General features: G+C 47.1%; 1 protein-coding gene across 1 annotated transcript in view; it reads right to left on the bottom strand.

The window, feature by feature from the left end:
* MRE11 (MRE11 double strand break repair nuclease) overlaps positions 1 to 10,281 on the bottom strand; it is a 76,865-nt gene extending 66,584 nt beyond the window's left edge. The window contains exons 1-3 of the mRNA XM_078880099.1: positions 10,000 to 10,281; positions 7,891 to 8,023; positions 2,406 to 2,566 (exon numbers count right to left, since the gene is read on the bottom strand). Of these exons, the coding sequence (XP_078736225.1) occupies positions 2,406 to 2,566; positions 7,891 to 8,023; positions 10,000 to 10,010 (305 nt within the window). The 5' untranslated portion in view covers positions 10,011 to 10,281. The remainder of the gene's footprint in view (positions 1 to 2,405; positions 2,567 to 7,890; positions 8,024 to 9,999) is intronic.
* Between the last annotated feature and the right edge of the window lie 2,034 nt (positions 10,282 to 12,315).

Genomic DNA, 12,315 nt, shown 5'->3' with positions numbered 1-12,315 from the left:
ATAAATATGCTAAATTCCTATGTTTATATGCAAATTCCTTTGTCAAGGCTCCCTCCTCCTCTAACCCAGCTTAAATATACGCTGCCAAGCTTGGTGGTGTTCATTCAGATGCTGTCTTTCCGACAGCCCTGTTCTTCACCTGAGGACGGCTGCTTGCGTTGTGGCTGAAACGTCATGAGAATTGTATTTTATTATGTTTAATTTTTATTATTTTATTATTTCCCTTCTCCGTGACTTTACCGAAAGAACCAAGAAGATAAACAGATGAAGTATATAACTTCAAATTGCACAAGTACACCGACTCCCAAGCTTGGGCAAGGCAGCAAAACAACATCAAGAACAGTCCCAGACCACACCAAGACAACAACATAAAGTCCCTTAATAAAATTGCAAATTAAAAGTCTCCAAGTGATTCCAATCAATCTTGTGGTGAACATTTCCAAACCAAAAACAATGTCATCAGCCAATCTTGAAGTAGTACCATCAACCACATCTGTCTAACTCCTCTTGTCTGTGATGAGTGGGAGGGCCCAGTTGCTGATAAAAGAGTTGCTTTCAGATTGTGAGATTTTACACAAGGGCCCTGCGAACATATTCACAATCAGAATTAGATTTTTTATCCTGGAGGAATCCGATGAGCTATAAAGCTCGTTTTCACAGATGTCCAGTCGGGGCGGCATATATTCATGGTGTCACCACGTTAATCTGGCATCGAATAACGCAACGACTATTCCATAAACGTAATCACTGTAATACCAGTGATTAAAAAGCATTGGTATTAATAATGCATTCTCTTTGTTTTTATTATTTTTTCGGTAAAGTCACGTAGGTAAAAAATCTAATAAAATAAATGAAAACAACTGAATTAAATCACGACGTTTCGGGCGCAACACAAGCGTCCTTCTTCAGGTGGGGACAACGTAGTGAAAGCACAACGTGCTTGGCCAGGAAGTGCCGACGTTGCATTGGGTCAAAGAAAGTGGCAAGACATTGGCACCAATAAGTGTCCAATTCATGTACAACTATAAATAGCCGTACAGCAGGATCGTGCGGAAAAAATAAAATCCAAATCTTTTGTAAACTGATGACAGCGAGATGCTGACAAGAGACATTCCTGTGCTCAGGCGCTGGAGAAAATTAGGCTCAGGAGGACCGGAGAGAAAATAGTTCCGCTCCGCTCCACAATCAGCGGCCAAATCCCGTCACACTCGCTGGGGAGACCGGGACAGCGAGCCCGACGCTTAAACGATTGAAAGCGCGCTGCCGTTGAATGCTGCACTTTGCCAGCAAACTTTGTTATCTGAAATCCGAGGAAATGGGGAAGGAAAAAAAAGGGAATAATCATCACCGGCCTGGAGGCTCGGCGGTAAAGTGAGTAGGAGGCAGAGTGGCTCACAATTGGAGGCACGCAAATTCAAATCCTGGTTGGGGGTTAACTCAGTCCATCATCCCTCGGGGGAGGAATTAAAAAAACAGTACCACCTTGTGAGCAGGTCAACGGTAGCAGTCCTATGGATAAGCTCTTCCCTGCTATAGGAATGCAGAATTTCCACCACTGGCTTAAGCCTGGAAACGGAAGATAAGCACCAACTCAATGATCAATTTGAGCAGAAAATCACTTTGAAACGTCACCTAAAATTGGTGGCTTGGGGCGGCGACTCTGCTCTGAGGTTGTCGGACCCCTAAAGCAATGCAGTTGCCAAAGTCAGCTGAGCCTCCAGGAGGACAAATGCTCTCACGACTGAGTAGTAATAACAATGCCCTTCATTTATCTCGGGAAAACCTGACTGAGTGTCAAGGCTCGTTTTTGGGTGGGCCCTGCTAAGTTTTTTTTTCACTGCAAACAAGGAGAAACAAGTGCCTCTTGTTTCCCAATTAAATCCGTCTCAAGCAAACGTTTAAATCCTGGCAAAACTTTGGACCACGCCGTCACCGCCGCCACGCTCCTGCTCCAAGGACGTCGCAAGATGCCCCAACGTCCCACCTTGAAACAGAAAACGGCGCTCAAAGTCCCACGGCCGTTACAGCCGCAGCATCGACCGGGGGTGGCCTGCTGGAGCCGAACCGCGAAAACCCCCCATAGTCGAGCGACCAACACGCCCCGCACCAGAGGTCCCGATGATCGGTCCCCACCTTAGTAGGCGATACCAAACGCTGCTTGGGGACCCAGGGACAAAACTGTGATCTCGGCCGATGTCACATTTGTGTCGTCACGATGATGGGTCCACCTTAGTAGGCGACACCAATCGCTGCTTACGAGCCCAGGAACAAAACTGTGATCTCGGCCGATGCCACATCTGTGTCGTCACGATGATGGGTCCACCTTAGTAGGCGACACCAATCGCTGCTTACGAGCCCAGGGACAAAACTGCGATGTCGGCCGATGCAAGGTCTGCGCCGCGTACTTGCTCCCGCCGAAGTTCACCGCTTGGTCGCTCAGCACTTCGAAGGTGACGGGGCGGTCGCCCATGCAGTACTTGCGCAGCGTCTCCATGCAGGCGTGCATCGCCCGGCGGGATGGCTTGTTCTCGTGGAACAGGTCTCCGCCGAGCAGCACGAAGTCCACCTGCGGGCAACACGACACTGTTGATAAAGGTGATAGAGGTGCAGCACTGCAACTGCTTGCTCGTGCCACTGCTGGCAGAACTGTTGTCCACAGGTGTTGTCCTTGCCCCGCACCTCTGATTAGCGCGGTTGGCTACGTACTGTATGAAAGAAGTTCAGCGTACGAATATCCATAACTCAGATAAACTCTAGACAGCCCCTCTAGAAGGTGCCTTTGTCCACTCTTTCACGCCAGCCACACGTCTTGGAGGTGGCAGTACCCACACTTTAGCCCACCACACGCGGCCCGCCGATCAAGAAAGTGGGGGACCTGTTGATGCTGCTGGGTGATGGTGGGAAGCACAGAAGAGTATGTATGTATGTTGAACTTCTTTCGCACCGTACGTAGCCAACGTGCTAATCGAAGGTGTGGGTGGAAGGACAACAAACTAAACGCAAAAGGCAGTTTTCAATCTTGATTTAAAAGTGCATAGCTCCAGTGGCTTTCTTAATAAGCTCCAGTGGCTTCCTAAGTGGGAGCATCGTAAGTACAGTCGAACAATGCTATTCTGGCCCCTACACCACACGGCTCCAAAGCAGTCTGCAACAACGTGGTATTCACAGCGGTCACAGCGGTCACAGCAACCCATGCAGAATCCGGGCTCGATGATGCATAGCTTCCGAGATCTGACGAGAACCAGGAGGGTTCTGGGAAATTTTGTCACACACTGAAACTATACAATGACTGAATAATATTGACGGCCCGGAAAGAAAAAAAACTGCATATTATTCATGAAAGTTCATCTGCAAACATTACAATGCACGTAAAAAACAAAACAAATATGACAAGACAACATCAATAATTCACTCATCATCTAGGGAAAGGCATTCACCTGAAAAATAATCTTGATTCGGAATCATAAGAGGCAGAGAATTGTCACCGTGTAACAACTTCAGACAGACTCAGAAACGGAGGCACAAACACAATTTTGCAGCTGCCAAGTCAAATCAAATTCAGAATGGTAATTAAGGATTCCAAAGGTATACCTTAAGCAGTTGACTTGTATAATGATCACATTGAAAGTGAGAAGAACTAAAACAAGCTCCATGGCTTAAATGTGTCAGTTTTCACAAGCAGGGAATGCATTTGCATATAATAGCTTATCCCCTCTGGCCTTTCCCTTTACCTAGTGATAATCAACAAGTTTCAAATCGGGTTGTTAAAGTTGTGTATATTTTGCATTATAATGCGGCCGTCTGGAATGCTATTTCTTCCGTTATTAGGAAGCCACCAGACCAATGCACTTTTCAATCCTCTAGATTGAAAACACATTTTTTTTAGAACAGTTTTTTGTGTTTAGTTTGTTGTGTCCTACCCGCACCTCCAATAATCGCAGTTGGCTCTGTACGGTACGGAAGAAGTTGCCGGTTCGATCTCCCGGCGGCGCGTCAGTTGAAACAATGGGCCAAGTTTATTAAATCCCTCTGCCACTGTCCACCCAGTGGTGCACAAGCAAAAATAATAATTAAAAAAAATTCAGCAATAGAAATGGGTACACAACAGTTAGTCGAAAGGTAGGTCACGTGTGGTGGGGTAAAGTGTAACTTCTCTAGTTACTTTACAGACATCTAGAACAGGGGTCGACAACCTGCAGCTCCGTAGCCGCGCGCAGCTCTTATTTAAGGACTTTTTTTTCCGAACTCGAAAAAAATGGCTCTGCTTGTTAATTTGGTTGCCAACCCCTGATCTAGAGGGACTATCTCTAGAGTTCCCTATAATTGAGGCCCTTTCAGCCAGCAGCAGAATAAGCAAGAACTTGCGGGGATGCACCGTTATCGAAGCAGAGTTTCCCCGCACATACGATTAGCAAGGTTGGCTACGTAGAGTGCGAAAGGCATTCAACATACATACTATGTAAAATCACTGGAGTTTGCCTGACATTGTTAAATGTACTTGTATTAATGTATTTTAGTTCTGAAACAATAACTTATCATGATAAATAACTAATCAAAAACTGCAGGGCTATGCACTCGTAATAAATATAAATCGGCATCACACGCTGGGTTAGAGCACTTTGAATGTTCAGGAATTTTAAGTCCAGCCGTTATAAAGCCAATAAATTATATCAAAAGTCTTTTGCCAGGAAAATTGGGAAATCAGCCAAATTGCTGCTCTCCGTGTGCAGCTGCAAGGTGGTGTAATTTCCGAGCACTCGTGCAATTGTATGTCTTCTCTCTTGTACTTATCCATTTATTTACATCACTATTGCCAAACTGTGTAACTGGAACCGGTTGTAGAGTGAATGGGCCATGCGTTCCTTGTTGAAGTAAACAAAATCGGTGGCTCCGTTTTGTGGAAGAGACCAATTTCTGTCCCCGGACGAGGTTCATTGTGATGGATCGCACGTAGTGTTTGATCAGAAAGCAGATGAAGATATTTATTGCGTACTTTTTCTTTTCGAACTTAACCAGCCAGTGTCCAACTCACAACTGGAAGGAAATGGTTGGGGCGTCTACTCAATTCTTCCTGGCATCAATATTATATTTTGTATTTTTTTACCCTTTTTATTTCCCCAGGTAAGGCCCCACTGAGCTACATAGCTCTTTTTCAGAAGCAACTGGCCACAAATGAAAGCTCAATTAAGTGGCTTTTCATGTGTAAATTTATCGCAGCCAAATGCTATAAACGTGGAAGGGAAAATCAGAGGAACCGGAGAGAAATCCACGCGACCACGGGGAGGACAATAAAACGAGAACTCATTTGCTTTCACTCAATAATACTTGCGTATGACACAATCACCATAAATGTGGCTGATCCCCCCAATATCTGGGTAGGTAAGCAGGCTTGAGCCTGGTTAATTCGTGGATGAGTGGCTGGCTTTCTACCAGTGGATCGCCTGGTAATGTGATGTAGGCGCGGGGCTGTAAGGTGACCAGGAGACAACAACGTGGAGCACTGTCGGCATTATCTCAGGGGTACAACACATGCCAAACAACTAAACATCCCAAAGCAGGACCCCCTCCTAAGAGAGTCTTTGGACACGCACTCATGGGGCTTCCCTGGGTAAGTAACTGGCAGGGAAATTGGCTTCCGCTCACCGCCCGGCTACCTTTCCCGCTCGTCTCTGGCCGCTTGTCGGTCATCTCCGAGCCGTTCGCTATCTCTTCTCCGAGAGATATAAAAGTACTAAAAACCTCAGCAATATAAATGAGTACACAACCAGTGTAGTCAATTTGTAGGTCACGTGTGGTGGGGTAAAGTGTGGTTACTCTTCGAGGGAGAGAGAATGAACACTGTGCGGCTTCGTGTCTCATTCTCCCCCGGTGGGCTTTCTCTCACACACGTTCTGTTCTTTGGCTTTAGTTATAAGCCATGTATTGCAGGGGCTGCTTTGAATCGTAATTGCTAATGGTACCATCACAAGCACAAAGCGACGGGAAACTCAGTGAATGTGAGCAGTCATTTGCGATGACCTTAGCCTCCTGAGGGTCCTGATATGGGAGCCTTCCAGAGGTGCATGAAAGGGTTCTAAACGCCAAAGTGGGCTTTCTCCCCATCCAACAAAACAGCATATGTGGGTAGTCCTATTTCACCGTGCAAATGGAATGGCAATCAATTCGGTTTATGAATTCTGAGCTTGGAATCAGAGCTTCGATCAAAATCAAGATTTTTTTTTAAATGGCATTGGAGAACCGGTCCTGGGCCTTTCTCAAGGTCGACTCAGCCGTAAATGGGTACCTGTTGAGAGTGTAACGATTGATGCTGTGCAATTTGTACTTTTAAACTTAACTTGCCATCCATTCCACTACGCTTGAGAACCGCTTATTAATCACATGTCTATGTTGGACAGAAACCCAGAATCTCAACGGTGCCAGGCCTGAGCTCTTGACCTCTGATGCAGTTGACCCGAATCGGCGTTTCTCAACTCTGAAATGTAATGCGAGGTCACTTAAGACCGAAAGAGGATTTCCCCATAACTCTGGTTGTCGGCTTATGAGGCTGGTTGTAATCACCGGCGAAACGTCTTACTCGAATTGTAAATGTACTCTCCAACAGAACGGTGTGCTGAAGTAGTAATGAAATGGCATGTTTTAAATTACGTGAAAAACCTTAGTAATTGGCTGTGTCGGGTGGTGGCGGGTTTAACGACACATTTATATTTACGTAATTTAACCACAAAAAACTATATTATGGATAATATTGGTAGTAACTGAAGTTACTTGAGGTAGAGTCATGGCGGTATCTGTACAAATGGGCTCTTACCATCTCTTCCACAAATCGTATAAACTCAAGAGGTGGTTTATAACCGAAACAACCTTTAAATACCAATTAATTCTAGTCCAAATTTGAGTACAGTAGACTTTGGATTATCCGCGCTAATGAAGGGGAGGACGACCGCGGATAATATCAAAATCGCGGATAATCCAAAAATATGCATTTTACGCAGATCTCTACGCGATAACACTTTCCTGCTCCAGCGCAGAAGACTCGCGCCCATTAAATGGAACGAACCAAGAATATGAATCCCTGCAGTCACGAAAGCTTTAAATAAAAATTTAGGCACAGTCATGTCAATCGTTTTTTTTATAAGGTAAGAGAAATTAACACCGGAGATGAACATTATTTTTTCATTGCAAAATTAGCAAAAACATATTCAAATATAATTTTTCGCACAATCTCATTCTCAATTGAGGGTGCAAAGGAAGATAAAGCGGCGTTGTTGTCCTACGGACGAAGTACGCGTGAAACAATCGAGTGACAGCGACGGTAGTTGTAACATGGGGCAGCAGCAGCAGCAGTACCAGCTGTAGAAACTAATCACTGGAGGCCTGCGAAAAACAAGTGCCTAGGGTCTACAAGAACCTTAATACTGGTAGGAACCACCTGGTTCTACCAGCCCAGAGGGGATTATTGTGTCCGTCTGTCGTGCATCCAAAAATTGGAGGGGAGGGGCTGGGTGGAGAGGGGAGGGTGGGGAGGGGCTGGGTGGAGAGGGAGGGTGGGGAGGGGCTGGGTGGGGAGGAGAGGGTGGGGAGGGGCTGGGTGGGGAGGGTGGGTGGGGCTGGGTAGGGGGTGGGAGGGGTGGATATGGGTGGGGAGGGGCTGCTCACTCCGTGGTGCCCTTATAAAACTCAACGTTTAACCTACTCACGCCGGCTTGTGCCCGCCCTCGCAGTCGGGCATATTTGCGGAATACACCACGCCGCCGTTGACCCTGGCCATTGACCGAGCAACCCAACGTTCCTACCAGCTCCCTCCGCAGGAATGTGTTCCGGCCCTGTGAGGGGATTCGGGGTGTGTTTGTGGCACGAGTAGAAGCTGTGACGGCCGTGAGGTGTACGTACGTCCTTTGAGCGCGCGATCTCCATGATTTCGTCGAACGTCACAAACGTGTCATTGCCACGCACTGCATCCTTCTCCATGTAGCCCAGGTGGATGTCGGTGGCAATCAATATTTTAAACGTGTCCTCTTCATTTCTACGGGAGAGGGGTGGGTTGGGGGACATCGTGAGAGCATTGTGAAAAGAGTTGATGTGTCTTCTCGCTCAACTACGTTCTCAATCTTTGCTGTCTCTCTCTCTCTCTATCTGTTCCCTCCCCCTCCGCATTCGCTCGCTAAGGTCCCACTCCTCACAACTCACATGCATTGTTGCCTTGCTCACCCCACGACCCCTTAATCTTCGCCCCTCATAACCACCACCGTCACTGTTCCCCTCTTCATATTTTCATTAAACGGCTTTCACTCATTAACCCCATTCATTCATGCAATTCATTCGTCATTCACTGTCATGAATTTCACTGTCACCGAATTCACGTATCACAGATTGGCCCCCCATTGCTTCCTCATCTATTTCATTCACCTCGTCTGCACCGTTACATTCGCATGTTGTTGTACCGCTGTTAAATCTTTGCCTTGGATAAGGCACTACTGTATATATCATCCGTTAAAATAGGAAGATAAGTTCATGCAGAGAAGGGAAACAGCAACAACAAAGTATAACATCGAACACGTTTCAATTAAATGCAGCTACAGTAGTTATTCTTACTGTGTATATATGTACAATGGTGTGGAGCGGAATAAGCAAAGCGGTGAGCGCATTGCACTCTGAGGCCGATGGAACCTGGAAAGCTTGCCCGCCCTAAAGCCTATGTCCAACATCTGGAGATGGAGCGCGAGATCAGTCACGTGGTATGAGCGAGGTCAGTCACGTGGTGTGAGGAGCGAGGTCAGTCACGTGGTGTGAGGAGTGAGGTCAGTCACGTGGTATGAGGAGCGAGGTCAGTCACGTGGTATGAGGAGCGAGGTCAGTCACGTGGTATGAGGATCGAGGTCAGTCACGTGGTATGAGGAGCGAGATCAGTCACGTGGTATGAGTAGCGAGGTCAGTCACGTGGTATGAGGAGCGAGGTCAGTCACGTGGTATGAGGAGCGAGGTCAGTCACGTGGTATGAGTAGCGGGGTCAGTCACGTAGTATGAGGAGCGGGGGTCAGTCACGTGGTATGAGGAGCGAGATCAGTCACGTGGTATGAGGAGCGAGGTCAGTCACATGGTATGAGGAGCGGGGTCAGTCAAGTGGTATGAGGAGCGAGATCAGTCACGTGGTATGAGGAGCGGGGTCAGTCAAGTGGTATGAGGAGCGAGGTCAGTCACGTGGTATGAGGAGCGAGGTCAGTCACGTGGTATGAGGAGCGAGATCAGTCACGTGGTATGAGGAGCGAGGTCAGTCACATGGTATGAGGAGCGGGGTCAGTCAAGTGGTATGAGGAGCGAGATCAGTCACGTGGTATGAGGAGCGGGGTCAGTCAAGTGGTATGAGGAGCGAGGTCAGTCACGTGGTATGAGGAGCGAGGTCAGTCACGTGGTATGAGGAGCGAGATAAGTCACGTGGTATGAGGAGCGAGATCAGTCACGTGGTATGAGCGGGGTCAGTCAAGTGGTATGAGGAGCGAGGTCAGTCACGTGGTATGAGGAGCGAGGTCAGTCGCGTGGTATGAGCGAGATAAGTCACGTGGTATGAGGAGCGAGATCAGTCACGTGGTATGAGGAGCGAGGTCAGTCACGTGGTATGAGGAGCGAGGTCAGTCACGTGGTATGAGGAGCGAGGTCAGTCATGTGGTATGAGTGAGATCAGTCACGTGGTATGAGCGAGGTCAGTCACGTGGTATGAGCTGCTAGGTCAGTCACATGGTATGAGTGAGGTCAGTCACGTGGTGTGAGGAGCGGGGTCAGTCACGTGGTATGAGGAGCGGGGTCAGTCACGTGGTATGAGAAGCTAGGTCAGTCACGTGGTATGAGGTAAGTCACGTGGTATGAGGTCAGTCTCGTGGTATGAGGAGCGAGACGTGGAATTGCTGCAACTATCGAGGGCCAGAGATCGTGGCAACGACTCGTGGGAGGCCTTGAGGCGGTGCAGAGAAATCGTGAGCATCGCCGGTAACGAGAGAAACTTACGCGTCGCCCATTGTAAAAGCCCGCTTCTTTAAATCTTCCAAAATCGTGTTGACAATTCATTCACCGCCAGTCAATCGCAAGACGAGGAGCCTAACACATACTGGGTGCACAACGTACACGATTCTCTTCACCGGTTTGCAAAACACCTTCAGGTAGTACGGTTTAGAGAGAGAGGGGGGGGAATAAAATTAAATGTTTAAATGTTTTAACGATAATTGTACAAATCGACAAACTTTGCTCGAATTTCCCGTTTGGCTTTGAGCGGTGGAGGGGGGGCGCGCAACGCGGTTTAGATTTCCCACGTGGTTTAGCAAAAAGCGCGGGAACGGACGGGGGGGAGCGCAACGAGCCAATCGGGCGCCACGCTGCCACCGCCACGTGGTCGGCTCTGACCAATGGCCGAGTGGGGGGAGACCCCTCTATGCTAATCCGTTGTAGGGTATTTGCGAGAGACGTCTCAAGAGCGAAGCCCGCTACGGAAGCCGCAGAGCAGTGAGATCGCGTTTCGTAAAAGCAAACAAATACAACTGTGGCCGTCATACAATAATACAACACATCCGTCGATAAATACGGCAGCCTTAAATGTATAAAATATGCATATAATGAGGCAAAGTTTTTTTTAGGGCAATTGCAATTAGGGGCCGTCCATAAATGACGTCACGCACCTAAGGGGGGGGGGGGTTAGACATTTGTGACGATGTGTGACGAGGGGGGGGGGGTTTGAGAAAGATGACGTCACATCAAAATGCGCAACTTTAAATAAATATAGACAACACGTTCTACTTAATTAAATAGACTTTTTAATACATGTTTTCTCCTACAACATCAGAGTGCAGCGGCACATTTAATAGTTTAAAGCTATTTGAAGCATGTTTTATTTTTGGCGGGGGGGGGGGGCGGAGCTTTGTGACGTCATATTTCAGGGGGGGTCTGACTTTTTGTGACGCCGTGTGACGATAAGGGGGGGGGGTCAAAAATCGTCCAAAATCGCGTGACGTCATTTATAGACGGCCCCTTATTCAAATGCACAACAATCATTCGCAACACAACACACTGATGAAGCAGATGATGGTCGCGTGGAAGAGTAGACCAATGTACCCTCCAGAGAGGCTCGTCTACAACTCCCTGCTCTAGTGGATGTCCCTTTCCGCCAGCAGGGGCACGAGTTAGCAAATGCAGGGCTGCGCCTTGTTGCCCCCCCCCCACACACAACGTGGTCCAGATGTCTTGTGACACCCCCCCCCTGCCCAATTAATTGATCCTCACATTTGTTTTTCACTTTGCATATCAATTTCTGTATTCAATAAATCTCACTTTTAAACAATATATTTTTTTTTAAATTTGGGTCACAGGACATCTGGACCACACCCTCCCTGTAAGTTGCACACGAGGTAGAACTGAAAGCATGGACAGGTCATGGTGTACTGCTGAGCCATCTGGAATTAATGAATAGTTCATTTCTCCAGAATAGAACGGTGGGGTTGCGTGAATATAAATGTGTCGTTAAACCCACCACCACCTAGTTCAGCGCACGGGTGCGTAGGAGAGTAATACCCACCACAACATTTACAATTCGAGACGTTTAGCTGGTAATTACAACCAGCCTCATCAGGCGGCAGCCATGAATGTTTTGATTTAAAGCTTCTGTGACTGCAGGGATTCATATTCTTGGTTCTTTCGGTAAAGTCACGTACAAGGGAAAAAACAATAAATAATAAAATAATATTTCCTTATTTTATTTTATTATTTCCCTTCTACGTGACTTTACCGAAAGAACCAAGAATATAAAGCCATGAATGTGTTGTGGATTTATTCTCCAACACACCGGTGTGCTGTAGTAGTAACGAATTGGCACGTTCTGTTTACGTGACAAACCTTACTAATCGGCTGTGTCGGGTGGTGGCGGGTTTAACGACACATTTATATTTACACGATCTAACCCCAAAAAACCTCCATTATGGTTAGTATTGGTTGCGAGCCTACATGTTAAACTTAAGTTGTTTCTCACCAGAGTTACCGGATAATTTTATTCTGAGAATTGCCCAAGCGCAGACTCTGTTGAAAAAAAAAAGGACATTAAAGACCCCGTTATATTACAGTTTTGGTTTTGAGACTTCAATCAAATCTGTAAATAATGAAATATAGCGTGGGCTGGAAAACCACAAGTTTTGAACAGACGCAACAAATGTGTAAATATCTCACAGCCGTGTTGGCGGCCGTCCATAAATGACGTCACGCGATTTTGGACGATTTTTGACCCCCCCCCCCCCTCAATCTAGATTTGAGTTTTTCGTGACTGCATGGATCCATACTCTT

Source organism: Lampetra fluviatilis, chromosome 56 (genome assembly GCF_964198595.1).
Source record: "Lampetra fluviatilis chromosome 56, kcLamFluv1.1, whole genome shotgun sequence".
Taxonomy (NCBI): domain Eukaryota; kingdom Metazoa; phylum Chordata; class Hyperoartia; order Petromyzontiformes; family Petromyzontidae; genus Lampetra; species Lampetra fluviatilis.
The sequence above is the reverse complement of the archived record's forward strand: the minus strand, read 5'-3'. Positions and strand labels throughout refer to the sequence as shown.